Here is a 12,874-nt window from a genome sequence, read left to right on the forward strand (position 1 = left end):
TATAGATATATATAGATATCTATAAAAGCAAAAATCATTCAAGTATCAAAATACAGACCGCTAGATTCATGTACAATATCATTCTTATCATTGTTGTCATCAGATTAGTCCCGAAAAATCTCTCCTGATCCTCAGCAATGTGCAAAAGCAAAACGGGACCAGGCTGATGGCTGAAGGTGCCGACACCAGCGAACTGAAGACAGTGTACCATAGAGTTATCGTACTGGCCTGACAGCGTACCACATATACAACAGTTAAATCAAAACCACCTGACTATGAAACCATATACACATTGGCTGACCAAGAAGTACCATTAACAGTCAACATACTGGGAGTTAGCTAGGAGAAACATGCTGTGTCCTATTGTTCTGTTCTGCAGCTAAAATCTAAAGACATACCAGCCTGCATGGCAGGTTTGGTGAATAATCTTGCTTAGATGAACTGAACAAAGGCGCAGAGAAGAACTGCAATGAACCACACCTGATCCAGTTCCAGCATTAGGACATGTAATTGTCCTATAAAACAATTAAAACATACAAAAAAAAGACAAGAGGGACAACTTTGAAATCAAATAAAAGCCACCCCCTGTTATTATAAAACAGTCTTTGTAGTGTCAGTTCCTCTGCCCTTTGAGTTTGGTTAGAGAGTTCCTCCCGTGCAAGATTACATTGTTTATCACAGTTATACATGTACAGTATGTTGTGGATGAGAAGCTCATGGTCATAAAGAGACGCTACAATGTGTGGATACAGGACGAATGATCCAGGAAGGACTGTGTACCTACAGTGTGAGGTCTCTGTCTGATGTACCTTTGTAGCATAACAAAAAAAAAAATAAAAATATGTTCCTCATCTCAGCCACTTCCTCTTTAACAACAAGTTCTGCATTGAAACATCGCAGGTACATTTCCTGAAAAAGGTAAACAGTGACTGAGGGAAGCCTGATCGGTGTTTCATTTCTCAGGAAAATGCAAAAAGCATGACAAGCACATCTGACTGGGAAAACCATCACTTTCTGACGGACAAGAGGCTAAACGGAGGCATGTGTGAATGTGCAGTGATGAAGTCGGTGAGGTCGGGTGAAGTGATGGGTCGTGCAGTGTTGAAAGCTTTACGTCTGTTAACGTCTCCAGGCCCCCCCCCCTCGAGTGTTACTGTGGTGAGCCCGATCCAACTGGTGGTGAGATCTTTCTGCATGCGAAGTGGGTCACTTTTCCAACAAAACATCCTACCCACCATGCAACAGGGCTCATTCCTGTCCTTTCTTACTGGCTGGGAGTGGCCACAGTGTTCAGCTATAGGGAAGGGACACACAGACACATGCACACAAAGCAGTAAGGTTAAAATAAAGTAAAAATAACACGGAACTAATGGACACAAACAGTTTGATGGTGATGGATTACTCCCCCTCACAATGATTAACTCCAGAAGCCATTACATTTTAACTTGTGTGATTGGCAAAACAAAAGGCAATGCTGTCAGGATGAACATAGAAGGCATTTGTTGTTAAGAAGATTAAAAAAAAGACAGGACAAAGGAAGATGCTCTTCTTCTTACACACTTGGGGGATTTATATTTGGATTCGGTAAAAGTGCTTAGTTTTAGTTAGTTCACGCCAAAGCAAGCATCAGGTTTAACTCCTGGTGCCTGGTAGACAGACAGAAGAGGGCATGCCAGTCTTAAGACGGTTTGGTCTTTTTTCTGGAGCAGCGAGGACCACTACCGATATCAGCCTCTGTGCCCTTGTCTGTTCCCCTCAAGAAAATCCCCCAAAATGCTTACTTCATTAGCTCCAAAAAGGACCATATCACAGTGCTAGGATCTTAGCCTCCTTTGGCTTCGAGCAGACCGCTGACAGTGAAAAATAACCCCCTTAGTTAATCCAGTGTAACCACTCTAATACCACGACCTCTGAACTCCACTGGACAGAAACTCTGCTAAATTTGTCCAGCATAGAATTACAGAACCAGTTTCTCATGTCCATCCAGGTACAGGATGTGTGCAGTGGGTCGCTCTCGGCTGTGGTATGTCAGATTTTCTCGGCACTCGGAGAAGTCACGAGTTGAAAGATCAGAGTGAAAAGCCTCAGAGTGGCCATCGCCTAATAGAGCAGGAAAAGCACCAAGAAAAAAACAGAGCTTATCACCAAGAGTCAATAGTGGGATGTTGACGAGGAAAGAAAGGAAAGCATTGTACACACAGTTCAGGGAGCATACCAGGTAAACAGAGAGGTGAATAACAGTGGTGAAGGTGAGTGGCAGGTTGGTAGTGTGAGTGATACCAGCTGGAAAAGGGTTGGAAAAGTGGAAGGGTTGCACTAATAATCAATAATATAAAAAAAGAGTAGACGTAGAGGTGGTTCAGCACAAGGGAGGAGCAAAGCACTCTGTCGCAGGTTGTGTTGTTTTAAGATGGGGACATAAGTGACGGCTGAAGGGGAGACGAAGGAGGGCAGAGTTCCGGCCCAGAGAGGGAAAGAGAGAGAGAGGCAAGAGTCACAGTGAAAGGCACACAAAAGGAGGGGAAGGAAGAGGGGTGAGACCAGGCCCAGAGGTCAGGAGGAAAAGGGGTCCACTCAGAATATGGTGGTCTCGTACTTAGTGCTGATAGTGCGCTTGGATTCCTTGGGGTCCACGAGCCACGTGGCGCTGCTCTGGGACTGGGAATCCCCCTCCTGTTCCACAATGTCCCCCTGTAAACACAAACAGAGGGCATCAAACTCTCTGCCTCTCAACAGCAGTGGACCTCAAGTCATTAACTCGTTTAAAATACAGATTGGACAGAATAACAGAGAAAGGAGCTTTAAAATAAACTCCAGTGTCTGTGTTTACATGCAGATCAACCCATCTGGTTAATGTTTTATTGTATAGTCTTATATACACTGTCATAATATAATCTTCTCACCAACAGGCCACAAAGGCTTGTGTTGACATTTCCCTAAAATGTACCCATAAAGCTCGGCCTGTTTTTACAATCATTGGTAGCACTATATTGTAACCCCTCCTTTTTACCAACTAGTTCTTTATCAGTTTATCAGTGTATTTCTAAACAACTACAAGTCCCTCCTGTGGGCACCTATAAAAAAGATGTGTTCATAGCAGAAGTTATAATATAGCTATAATATGTATACATTATAGAGTGTTATAAACCAATTACTAAATGTTTATATAATGATATATAAATCTAGTTTAAACCGTGTCATATCATGTCACATCCAACTGTCCGTTGAAGATAGTTTACTTAGTATACTTTTAGGACTTCTTGTCTTAAGAATTTAGCTTGAAGGTTTATTATTGACCTTGAAAAAGGCAGTTTACAAAATAATGTCACCACCAGGTTAATTTAGTATTAAGTACCAGTAACCAACTGCTGTTTTCAAGGTCAAGAATAAACTTTCAAGCTCAACTTTTAACACAGGAAGTCTGTAGTGGCACTGAATGGGCTTCTCTCTGAGTAAAACCTTGCTTGTATTACTACCAAACTGTCACTAGGAGGAGCCTGAGTCAAAAGCAATATTCCAAACATCATCGTGGCTACATGTAGGAAGGGGTTTAGGAAGGGGTAGCTCATATATATTTTCCTACAAAACAACCATAAAACATACAACAACACCGATATAAATTCACAAAGAAAAATGGGTTAAAGACACAAATGGAAGATTTTTAAGGCAGTGAGAGGAAAAAAACAACAACAAAAAAACAGGAAGCCAGTAAAAATTGAGCGGATGGAAATGGGACAAGAATGAGAAGGCAGCACCTGGGCAGCAGGGCTGGCAGAGTGCAGCGGTAGGAAGGAGGGGCGGTGGGTGGTGCAGGTGTAACAGTAACAGCAACGACTGTCGAGAGGAGGAGAGTCCTGGGAGAGATAAACACCGCCAGGAGGAGAGAGAAGAAAAGACAGAGAGAAGAAGAAGAAGAAGAAAGGAAAGACCACAAGACAAACAGACAGAAGGAGGGAGTGAGAGAGAATAAAAGAGAGAGAAATTGACATAGATTTGAGTAGCATGAGACAGGAGGAGTCTGATCTGTTACAGCCAACACAGATCAGACTGTGGTTATATACTGGGCCACTTAAGGGTGTGGGTGCGTGTAACTGTGGCAGTGTTGGACAGGGTGTTTCTGGAAAAGCACATTTGATCAAATAAAAAGGTTGAAAATGTATATATCAAAGACAGAAAATGTATATATCAAAGGGGGGAACACAGGCAGACACACAAGGAGTGACAGTAAACATCCTGTTCTTACACGATTCTGTTGAGTTCATTAAGCTGCAGCCGGATATGTGTGACTAGTCCCTGAGGTGTAGTTACCTCATTTATATTCAGCTCAAGCTCACTTTCTTAATGGTTTAATGCTAATGGCCAGACAAACATGAGCACAGTGTAATTATAATGATGTGAAAGGCTGTAGACGAATGTTCTAAGACTTCTCTAATGTGGGGGTTTGAGTTTCCCCCAAAAACAGAACTATTACATGAGGAATGAATGACATGTTTCAGTTTGATTTAGAGTTTATCACACAACTCCACCTACTTCATGGAGAAGGCAAAAAAGTCTGAAGGGTTCAAAACTCCAGCAACACTTCAGCATGTGGCCTTTGTGAGGGGTCTGTCTGTGGGCTACAACTTGAGCCCTGTTTTTTTAGTCTTTATATTTGTTTACATTTGGCATATTGGCACCATTAAAAGTACACCAAATTAACTATTAGCAGTTCCTGTTTGCAATGCACCCGTTGATGTACAGAAAACTAACCCTGGGTTACTTTGATACTGAAAACCTAAAAATGTGATGATTCAAAAGCAAGTTTGGAAGATTCATTTTTTCCATGATTTCCAGGTGGATTGATGGACACTGCAATGGACATCTGAGTTGTGAAAGTGATTCTAAATCTACAAACATGCAACATGCCAATTGCCGCAAATAGGCACCAAGGGTTTCAAAGTACCTTAATTGCCTCTATGAGCTGTGTCACTGCTGCTTCTCCAACTGCTGACTGTCAGACTACAATAATTAAGTTCCTGTTGTTTGTCCTGTCCCTTTCACCTTATGCAGCACATACACTAAATCTTAGCCCAATGTGCAATAAACCAACTCTTTAGCGCTTAGCATCTTAATTCTTACAATCTCTTTTTAAGCCGCCGTGTTGTGAGTGTTAAAAGTATTGTCAAATGTTCATGTTTTAAGATGAAACGGACTGCAGCACTGTGCCAAAGACAAATTTCCAAAATAAAATTCACTCTATTATACTACAGTTGCAGAGCTTATATTAGTCTGCTGTAAGCACCTCTATGAACATACTGCCAATGAACAATTCCATACCATGTTCACACATTTTGTGTGTACTGTCGTGTTATGTTGTGTTCAACTCCAACTCCAACTCACCGCTGACTTCCGTACACTGCCTCGTGGTTTGGGTACAGGTCGGCTGGACTTGGTCTCAATGACCTCTGAACCGGGGCCCACTGGGATGTTCTGGTGTTTGGTCCTCTGGGCCTGCAGAGCCAGCTGGTAGGCTACCTCAAATGCCTGGCCGAGTGTTAGTATAATCTCATATGTCAGGTTCTATACAGGAAAGGGAGAAAAATGAAGAGCAGGCAGCCCTTTTAAGTGTTCTGGACTTCCAGCACAGAGAACGACACTATACTCAGTTTGCAGTGAGACAGCAAAAGATATGAAAAGAAAGTTTCTCTTCCCTAAAACTTCTTCAAAACAAAATTGCATAACAAGGAGAAGTGGCAGTAATCTCGGGAGTATTTTGCGGCAGCAAGCAGCTCCTCTCGGTACCTGAACTGGATACATCCGCTGTAGCTTAAAATTAAAGCTGCTGCTGCTCTCTATTGTTATACCCTGACAGCTTCCAAATATGAACAAGCACCCCAGACTAAAGAGAGGATTCACAAGCTTCACGCTACATGCCTGGGGAAGTTGAAAAAGCACAAAAATCACACAAAATCACATGGCGGGAACAGACACAGAACACAGTGCTCTGAAATAATCTGCATTTCCCTTCGATGAAGAATCTGCCCTGAGACAAATAAATCTTGTGTTTACTTGATTCCCCGATGTGCCTCTTTCCTGACAGACGTGATCAGCTCTGTGTTCCCTCTTTGTGTGGTGAGGATGGTGTCTGGTGGAGGCTGATAGCAGCAGTATGGTCAATATGTTTTTCAAATAACTGATCACATCTCATGACTGCTGGGGCCTTTGATGCTTATCAAACTGCTTTAGCACTTACTGCGGTGGGGCAATTCCTTGTTTCAGCCCCACAGAGGACATCACAGAGCTCAGAGAACTGCATGATCCCCAGGAAACTTAGCATTGTTAGGCAGACTTTAGACTGGAATGACCCTGGCGGCATTATGAGACAGATTAGGAGGATAATCATCAGATCTCAGGGGGGGACAGAGTTGGTAATGGAGGGATAGTTATCATGGCCAGAGTAGCACTGTGTCTACGAGGAGGCAATCAACTCCAACTGAAGCGTGACACCTTGAGGAGATAGGGCAGTCTAGAGATAACAGTGTTGACCGTGTACGCTGTCACATCTCCTCAGTGTAAGTACTGGAGGTGATGTTGGAGGAATTCAAATTTACCAGTAAGGAAAGTTTTCGACACAAGAAATTCTCCTACTAGTATTTTCCACCTTGTTTATGTTAAAAACCAGCAAAAACACCTAACATGCTCATATAATGTCAGAATAAGCTAATTCACCCTGAGACAGATATACCAGTGTTTTCAGAAAATGGGACATTGATGGTAATCTTACCACATCTACTGTGCTGAACACATGGCAGTAATGGTGGCTGGTCTGCAAGTCCTTGGTGATGTAGGCAAATGTGCACAAGTCCTCTGGGTCCTGGGCCGCGCATGAAATATTACGGATCTCATGCTCTGCAATGATGTTCTGCACAGAAGAGAGGTAGCATAGGACTGAGTAACAGGCTATAAATAATGTTTCTGTTTGATAGTAGTATTAATACAACATAAACACAATATCATCATCTAATATAGCACTTGAGCGCTATAAGTAGTGCATTATAAAAAAATATGATTTATCAACATGACAAGAGACAGCCAGTAAAGAGGAGGCATGAATCATGTATTAAAGCCATCGCAGTAAAGAGCAGCCATACAAAGTAATACTGGGCTGAGCTTCCGAGTCTTTGTTTATTAATGTCAAATAAATGTCAATATGAGCAGACTTGCTGGCTGTCAGGAAATACATGAACAAATCTGACATAAACTCGCAGGCATGACATTTACAATCACAGAAAGGAAGCAGTGTGATGTTTGACACTTTCAGGCACATGATCTCAAAATATTACGTAAAGGAAACATATTTGCACAGGGTTCAATTTTAAGTATAACATCACTCTGAAGACATGCAGGGTTAAAAAGGGAACTTTCGCACACCTTATTGGCTGCATCAATGAACTTTACACCCTTGTAGGTGATGGAGAGGGCGATGGTAGGGACTTTTCTCATTTGTTCTGTCGACCTCTGGAGGAAAGTAGAACACAGGCGTTAACATTATTTACCATATACTTATGTATCATGTCCTGTGTCTGTACCCTTAGACTAGAGAAGAAACTTTCTTTTACCCGCATTTTGGCACAGGCATCCTGCGTGGACTCTGTACCCCGTAGATCCTTAATAAGCATGGAACCGAGGTACTACAAGGGAACAGAAGAGAGAAAGAAACACAGTGTTGGTGTACATGTTCAATGAAAACCGCATCATGTAGGAAGGAGAGAGGCAAGACTGTACATTGGCTTCGTAGGCGCAGGATTCAAAGATGAGCTTCTCAGGTTGATGATGCCAGTTCTGGACCGGGGCGTACGGTGCTGCCAAACTGGGCGGCCGCAGGGTCAGACGAGGCTCTCTAGGCCGTTCTTCGTACCGTTCCTGGAAAAAAGAAGCATTATAATCATCAGAATGGCAGAGCCCCAATATATGACATACTGGAGAACATAACGTACTGCTGAAATGAAACCCAAACATACGTGTGATCTGTGTCGTTCACTGCGATATCTTTGGGTAACGTCATAGTCAGTATCTGGAGCTTTTTTCCTCCCTGGCTCTCCTACTGGCAGCAGAGGGTCCATTGAGCGTCCCGTGTAGGATTCCATCTGACTGAGGGGAGACGAGGTCTGGGATCCAGGCAGGTCTTGGCACTGGACAGACAGAGTTGGACACGGTTAGTTGTCCCATAATGAACAGTTACTGTCCTTAATTTTTTTTCCAAAACATGCAAAATGTGTGGACTAAATACAAAGTTAATGACTAAAACTAACAGAGCCACGCCTGAGAAAAGGGAAAACCATTAAAAAAACATTCACATGAGTTTAAAATTAGAAAGTTGTTGGTAAAACAGTGTAGGAGTCCTCACCCTGATCTGAGACAAACGAGGAGGCTTTACTGGAGGCTCCTCATAGGGCCTCTCTGCTAAGGAAGCAATGATGCGTTTCCTGTGACCAAGTAGGGAGATCTTTAGCACCTGGAGGAAAGAGAAGTTATCTGGTGAACATGTGGAGCAGCACTTGTGGAAGCAGAAGGGCTGGAAAGTTGGAGGCATACCCCTTCCCCTTAAGTCTTAAAGCCTCCAACCTTAAATGATACACTACAAGTCTTATTTTAGAACCAAGAGAGAACTAAAAAATCTTTGTTTTACCACTTTGTTTTGTTTCCCCTTATATATCCTTACCAAATCAATAACCAACCGAAGAATTGGAAACAGCTTCCCCAATATTCAACACCACATTACTGTGTATTCACCTTCAAAGTTTAAGTTTCCTGCCTCCTAAAACTGAAGCTGGAGTAAACTGTCAAACTTGTCTCTTATCCATTTAACACACTGTAAAACTAATTTCACTCTCTGATAGTCCTTATAGTCCACGTACGTCACTGTGACTCACATTGACAATCTCCAGTTCCCACAGGTTTTTGACACAGTCTAGCGAGCGGTACCCGCTGGCCAGGAAGTTATGCAAGTACTCGTGCAGGCCCAGATTCTCCAGCCAAGAGGACAGGGAACTGCTGCCGTCACAGCCTAGCGCTTTCACCTGTGGGAGAAGACTGAATCATTCACTGATGCTTTTTAAGGGCTGCGGGACAAGATCTGGGCATATATGCATTTTAAGTTTAAGTTTTTAAGTTTTAAGTTTTCCTGGCTGCTTTTCGGGCTTGCTTAGTCCCAAAAAACAATCTGAAAAACTCTATGAAAAGTAAATGCCCAGTATTCAAAATAGAGAAGTATTATCAGCCTAATGTACTTAAAATATATCTTTTTATACTTAAAAAAAGGAAAACCTATTCTGCAGAAAAATAACCCTGTAACTTGTTATTATATATTACAATATTAGATTGTTAATATTGATGCAACAAAGTTGAAGTAGCATTTTATTGTTGTAGCTGGTCGAGGTGGAGCTAGTTTTAATTTATTTTATTTGAAAATAATAATTAATAATAATAATAATTAATAAAATAATAATAATAATAAATAATAATAAGCTTATATTATACTGAACTTTTTAAACAAAGTAAAAAATGCCTTTATGACTGGAACAAGGACTGAAACATTTCAGGAGTCAATAAAACAAATAAAATCAAATAGTTATAATTCATAAGAAATGGGTAGAATAAAAAGAAGTCAGTGGTCCTCAGCGTAAGGTCAGCCCCCAAAAGATAATTAATGGGAGAGAAAAGACCAAAAAGAAAGTCTTGTACAAAACCGTAGATTTCATATTTGACTTTACCATTATTTTTCTTTTGTGTGGATATTTATAACTTTCTTCTTTATTTCTTTGTGTTAAGACACAAAAGAGTACTTTGGAAGAAGGTTATTTTATAATGTAAAAAACCTTTGGAAATTTATGACTATTTATTATATTATTATATTTGGTTTGAACTGTTAACATACTAAATGAATTCTTATTGTAAAATCTAATTTGGCACAATGGCCCACTTAGACCCAAATGTTATCATGGTTATTAAAAGTATCTATTGCTAAAACGCTTTGGCATTATATAAAATAAAATTAAAACTAGCTCCACCTGACCATGCTACAACAATAAAATGCTACTTCAAACTTTGTGCCCATCAATATTAACAAAATCTAAATAAGATTAATCTTATGTTGTAAACTCAAAGGAACTTTCCATGCCCACATATTATAAACCCTATATCATATTGCCAAGTTACTGAGGCGCGATGTGATGGCGTGGAATATTCAGAATATGGTTTTCCTTATTTTTAAAGTAATAAAAAGATATATTTTAAGTACGATGTTAGGCCTCGCAATAAATACTTCTCTATTTTGAATCATGGGGCATTTACCCTCTTTCCCATAGAGCTTTTTCAGATTGTTTTTTGGGACTAGCTTGTAAAGCCTCGCATTAAAGCAGCAGGAACCCCAAATAGAGAGACTTAAAGACACAAATAAGACTTAAAATGGACGGCTGACATCAGCTCATCATTCTCAGATCTAGTAGTCGCCCCGCGAGCACCTTAAAAGCATCAGTGAATGATAGTCGTAGTCTTCTCCCACAAAGTGAGAAGTATGCTTAGCAATATCGGCCAATGTTGTGAGCAGCGCATCTGTCCCCCTCCCTCTTTGTGGCTGCGAGAATCTGGGCCTGCCGAGTTACTTTGCCCATAATGCGTTCCGGCCAAGCGACGCGGCGTGACCGCTCATGCGCTAAGACGTGTGTCAATACATATACTCTGTTCCTGGGATATCTGGCCATATTGTGCTACATGTGATGATTTGTCACGAGATGACGTCTATGTCGCTTCTTTATACAGAGATTCTCATCAGAGGAGTGAAATTAGTTTTACAGTTGCTGCTTAATTATGAGCATAATGAGACCTACAGCTCCTTGACAAACGATATTACTTCCAGATCTCAGTTATATAGGGAGCAAAGGCCACCAATGGAAAAACTTCTTCCTGAAGTTGGAAGTATAACACATGAAGGTAATATTTCGTCTGGGTGTTGCTAAATTATATAAAATGGGCGAAGCACTGTTAATCCTCAATGAATTCTTCGCTAGGCCATGGTATTTGACTCTCCATTCTGCGGCTAAAAGGACCAGTTATATAAGGGGAACAAAACAAAGTGGTAAAACAAGATTTTTTTAGTCTCCTGGTTCTAAAATAAGAACTTGTAGTGTATATTTAAGGTTGGGAGGCCTTTAAGACTTTAAGGGGGAAGGGGTATGGCCTCCAACTTTCCAGCCCTTCTGCTTCCACAATGTTGCTGCTCCACAGTGTTCACCGATGTAATTCTCTTTCCTCCAGGTGCTAAAGATTCTCCCTACTTCGGTCACAGGAAACGCATCATTGCTTCCTTAGGCAGGAGAGGCCCCACTATTGAGGAGCCTCCAGCTAAAGCCTCCTCGTTTGCTCTTCAGATCAGGGTGGAGGACTCCTACACTGTTTTACCAACACATTTACTAATTTTAAACTCGAATGTGAATGTTTTTTAATGGCATTATTCTGGTATACTACAGGCGATGGCTACTGCTCTATTAGTTAAATTTAATAATCCAGACTGATATTTGTTTCCAAGTATTTATAGCTACCTTACACAAGTTTGTCGAGTGATTTATGAGGCGCACTATCAACTTGAAGGGGAAACGGAAAGCCTTTTATGGCACGAGACTAACCGTGTGGCCATACTCTGTCGTATTTGTATCCCAAGTGCCCAAAGGACACAGCACATTGGCGTATTTACCCCAGTAGCTAGCAGTATAACCAATGGTCAATTTATACAGGTGGAGTGAATCCTGATATCGTACCGGAGGAAAGCTCTCATTGGCCACTCTGCGTGGACCAGCTCAGGAGACGCACAGGGAGGAAAAACAAGTCGCATGTAAGTTACTTGGCGTATGACGGCATTACCAAAGATATCGCAGGTGAACGACACAGATCACACGTATGTTTGGTTTCATTTCAGCAGTACGTTATGTTCTCCAGTATGTCATATAGTATTGTCGGGCTCTGCCATTCTGAATGAATATTTTATAATGCTTCTTTTTTTCCAGGAACGGTACGAAGAACGGGGCGCCTAGAGAGCCCCGGTACTTAGACCCTGCGCAAACCGCAATTGGCAAGCACGTACGCCCCCCGGGTCCAGAACTGGCATCATCAACCTGAGAAGACTCTATCTTTGAATCCTGCCGCCTACGAAGCCAACTGTACAGCTTGCCTCTCTCCTTACCTACATGATGCGGTTTTCATTGAACATGTACACCAAACTGTGTTATCTTTCTCTCTTCTGCTTCCCTTGTATACCTCGCGTTCATGCTTATTAAGGATCTACGGGGTTACAGAGTCCACGCAGGATGCCTGTGCCATAAATGCGGTAAAAAGAATATTTCTTCTCTGTCAGTAACTATAAGAAGTTACAGGACACCAGGACAAATGAATATACATTATGTTATTTTATTTTTGGTTTTAAATACATGTTACGCCCTGGTCCTTCCACTTTCCACTCCACCCGAGGTCGACAGACAAAATATGAGAAAAGTCCTACCATCGCCCTCTCCGAATCACCTAAAGGCGTGTAAATTCATTGAATGCAGCCCAATTAAGGTGTGCGAAAGTTCCCTATTTTAACCTGCATGTCATTCAGGAGGTGATGTCTCATACTTAAAATTGAAACCCTGTGCAAATATGTTTCCTTTTACGTAATTTTTGGATCATGTGCTGAAAGTTCAAACATCACACTGACCTTCTTCTGTGATTGCTAAATGTCATGCCTGCGGACTTTATGTCAGATTTGTTCATGTATTCCTGACAGCCAGCCAAGTACTGCTCTATTGAGTTTCAATCATTTATTATGAACATTAATAAACAATAATCTCTCTTCTTCTCT

The 12,874-nt window shown here is 41.4% G+C and overlaps 1 protein-coding gene across 1 annotated transcript in view; it reads right to left on the bottom strand.

Moving 5' to 3' along the window:
* Positions 1-704: 704 nt before the first annotated feature.
* Positions 705-12,874, bottom strand: part of LOC118323991 (ankyrin repeat and SAM domain-containing protein 1A-like) — a gene marked incomplete in the record, with an annotated part of 69,077 nt that continues 56,907 nt past the window's right edge. Inside the window, 11 exon segments of the mRNA XM_035656088.1 lie at positions 705-1,294; positions 2,597-2,691; positions 3,756-3,854; positions 5,380-5,559; positions 6,764-6,901; positions 7,411-7,497; positions 7,599-7,670; positions 7,765-7,902; positions 8,001-8,171; positions 8,387-8,494; positions 8,913-9,059. Of these exon segments, the coding sequence (XP_035511981.1) occupies positions 1,291-1,294; positions 2,597-2,691; positions 3,756-3,854; positions 5,380-5,559; positions 6,764-6,901; positions 7,411-7,497; positions 7,599-7,670; positions 7,765-7,902; positions 8,001-8,171; positions 8,387-8,494; positions 8,913-9,059 (1,239 nt within the window).

The sequence above is a fragment of the Morone saxatilis genome, unplaced genomic scaffold (genome assembly GCF_004916995.1).
Source record: "Morone saxatilis isolate NCDOM2014 unplaced genomic scaffold, NCSU_SB_2.0 Contig15, whole genome shotgun sequence".
Lineage (NCBI taxonomy): Eukaryota > Metazoa > Chordata > Actinopteri > Moronidae > Morone > Morone saxatilis.